The sequence below is a fragment of the Poecilia formosa genome, unplaced genomic scaffold, assembly GCF_000485575.1.
Source record: "Poecilia formosa unplaced genomic scaffold, Poecilia_formosa-5.1.2 Scaffold339, whole genome shotgun sequence".
In the NCBI taxonomy this organism is placed as follows: Eukaryota; Metazoa; Chordata; class Actinopteri; order Cyprinodontiformes; family Poeciliidae; genus Poecilia; species Poecilia formosa.
This window is the reverse complement of record NW_006800278.1, coordinates 602,411-604,006: the sequence shown is the minus strand read 5'-3', so window position 1 is coordinate 604,006 and position 1,596 is coordinate 602,411. Positions and strand designations below refer to the sequence as shown.

At 47.6% G+C, this 1,596-nt stretch overlaps 1 protein-coding gene across 1 annotated transcript in view; it reads right to left on the bottom strand.

The window, feature by feature from the left end:
- caskin2 (CASK interacting protein 2) overlaps positions 1 to 1,596 on the bottom strand; it is a 36,912-nt gene that overhangs the window by 18,493 nt on the left and 16,823 nt on the right. The window contains exon 7 of the mRNA XM_016661671.1: positions 1,041 to 1,171. Within this exon, the coding sequence (XP_016517157.1) occupies positions 1,041 to 1,171 (131 nt within the window). The remainder of the gene's footprint in view (positions 1 to 1,040; positions 1,172 to 1,596) is intronic.

The following is a 1,596-nucleotide window of genomic DNA, read 5'->3' as shown; positions in this document are numbered from 1 at the left end:
CAATTAGCCTGTAGCAGGACTGCATTCTAGCTGCAGTTGTGTCGATTCTGCAGCAGCTTCAGTCACGTTGAACTGTTGTTCTTGTTCTTCGGCACTGCTGTCAGTTATCTTCACATCCTCACAGCCAGAGCTCCGGCTGGCAGCCAGGAAGGGGAGCTGGAACTGGGTCACAGAACCGCTGCAGTGGGATTCACATGGCTGCAGGGATATCAGGGCAGAAAGCCCAGAACAAACCCAGTGAGCCCAGTCCAGACTCAGAAACTGCAGATCTTCGGTGTGGATCCAGGAAATCCTGCAGGCTGCAGACAGACTGACTTCCTACTGACACAGCAGCTCATAGCAGCCATTGCCATAGCAACCAACAGTGTGTGTGCTTTCTGATCAGCCCTGCCAGACCCAGGTCCTCTGCACCTGAAACAGGTGAGAGCACCTGTCCAGCCTGTGACCCGTCAGCCTTCATCCTGCAGCATCGTCTTCCTCCAACCAGCTGATCCGCTTCACATCCATATTATGGGATGTCGTTTCCAACGTTACAGCCGATTCCAGTGGAATATTTTCACCTTCAGAAGTGTCACAGTTTAAATATTTAGCTAGCTAGCGAAATAATTAGTTTGAAGTTAAACATTTAGCTTGGTAATATTTCGGTCACCAATTAGCTGCAGCTCGACGTTTTATTTACGCTGTGACAGTAAATATGGCTGAAACATGAAGCCGAATTCATTTCTGCTCTTTCAGGATAAAAACCCAAAATGTTGCAGTTGCTGTCTGACTGTGATGATCGTCATGATGTGTCTGGTTTTCATCTGAAAGTTTAAACTGCGACTGAAGCTGAACCAGAGTCGGTTCTGATCCAGAAACTTCTGTAGAGGTTCTGGATCAGAGAAGGTTCCAGAACCTCCTGGATCTGAGTCCGGGACATCAGAACTGGACTCTCGGTTTCTTCATTTCTTTCTACATTTTCACTTCATGCCTGCTGCTGGTATTTATTTGATTTCTGCTGGACCCGAGACTGGACTCTGGTTCTGATCTGGTTTTCTCACCGTATGACGTCTTTGTGTCCGTTGCGAGCCGCCAGGTGCAGCGGCGTGGTGTAGGCGGAGTCTGTCGGCTCCTTCCTCTCATCCTCCAACAACGCCGCCACCATGTTGCTGCTCAGGAGCAGCTGGACCACCTGGAGGGGACAGAGGACAGGGGGACGGGAGGACAGGGGGACGGGAGGACAGGGGGACGGGAGGACAGGTCCTCTGATTAAGTCCAACCTGTTTTCTAGTGTCAGGAATAAACTGTAATGTTTTTGTGGATGTTGGATGTTATGTCGGATTTTATGTTGGATGTTATGTCGGATGTTATGTTGGATGTTGGATGTTATGTTGGATGTTGGATGTCATGTTGGATGTCATGTTGGATGTCATGTTGTGTTGGATGTTATGTTGGATGTTATGTCGGATTTTATGTTGGATGTTATGTCGGATGTTATGTTGGATGTTGGATGTTATATTGGATGTTATGTTGGATGTTATGTTGGATGTTATGTCGGATGTTATGTCAGATGTTGGATGTTATGTCGGATGTTGGATGTTATGTTGGATGTTATGT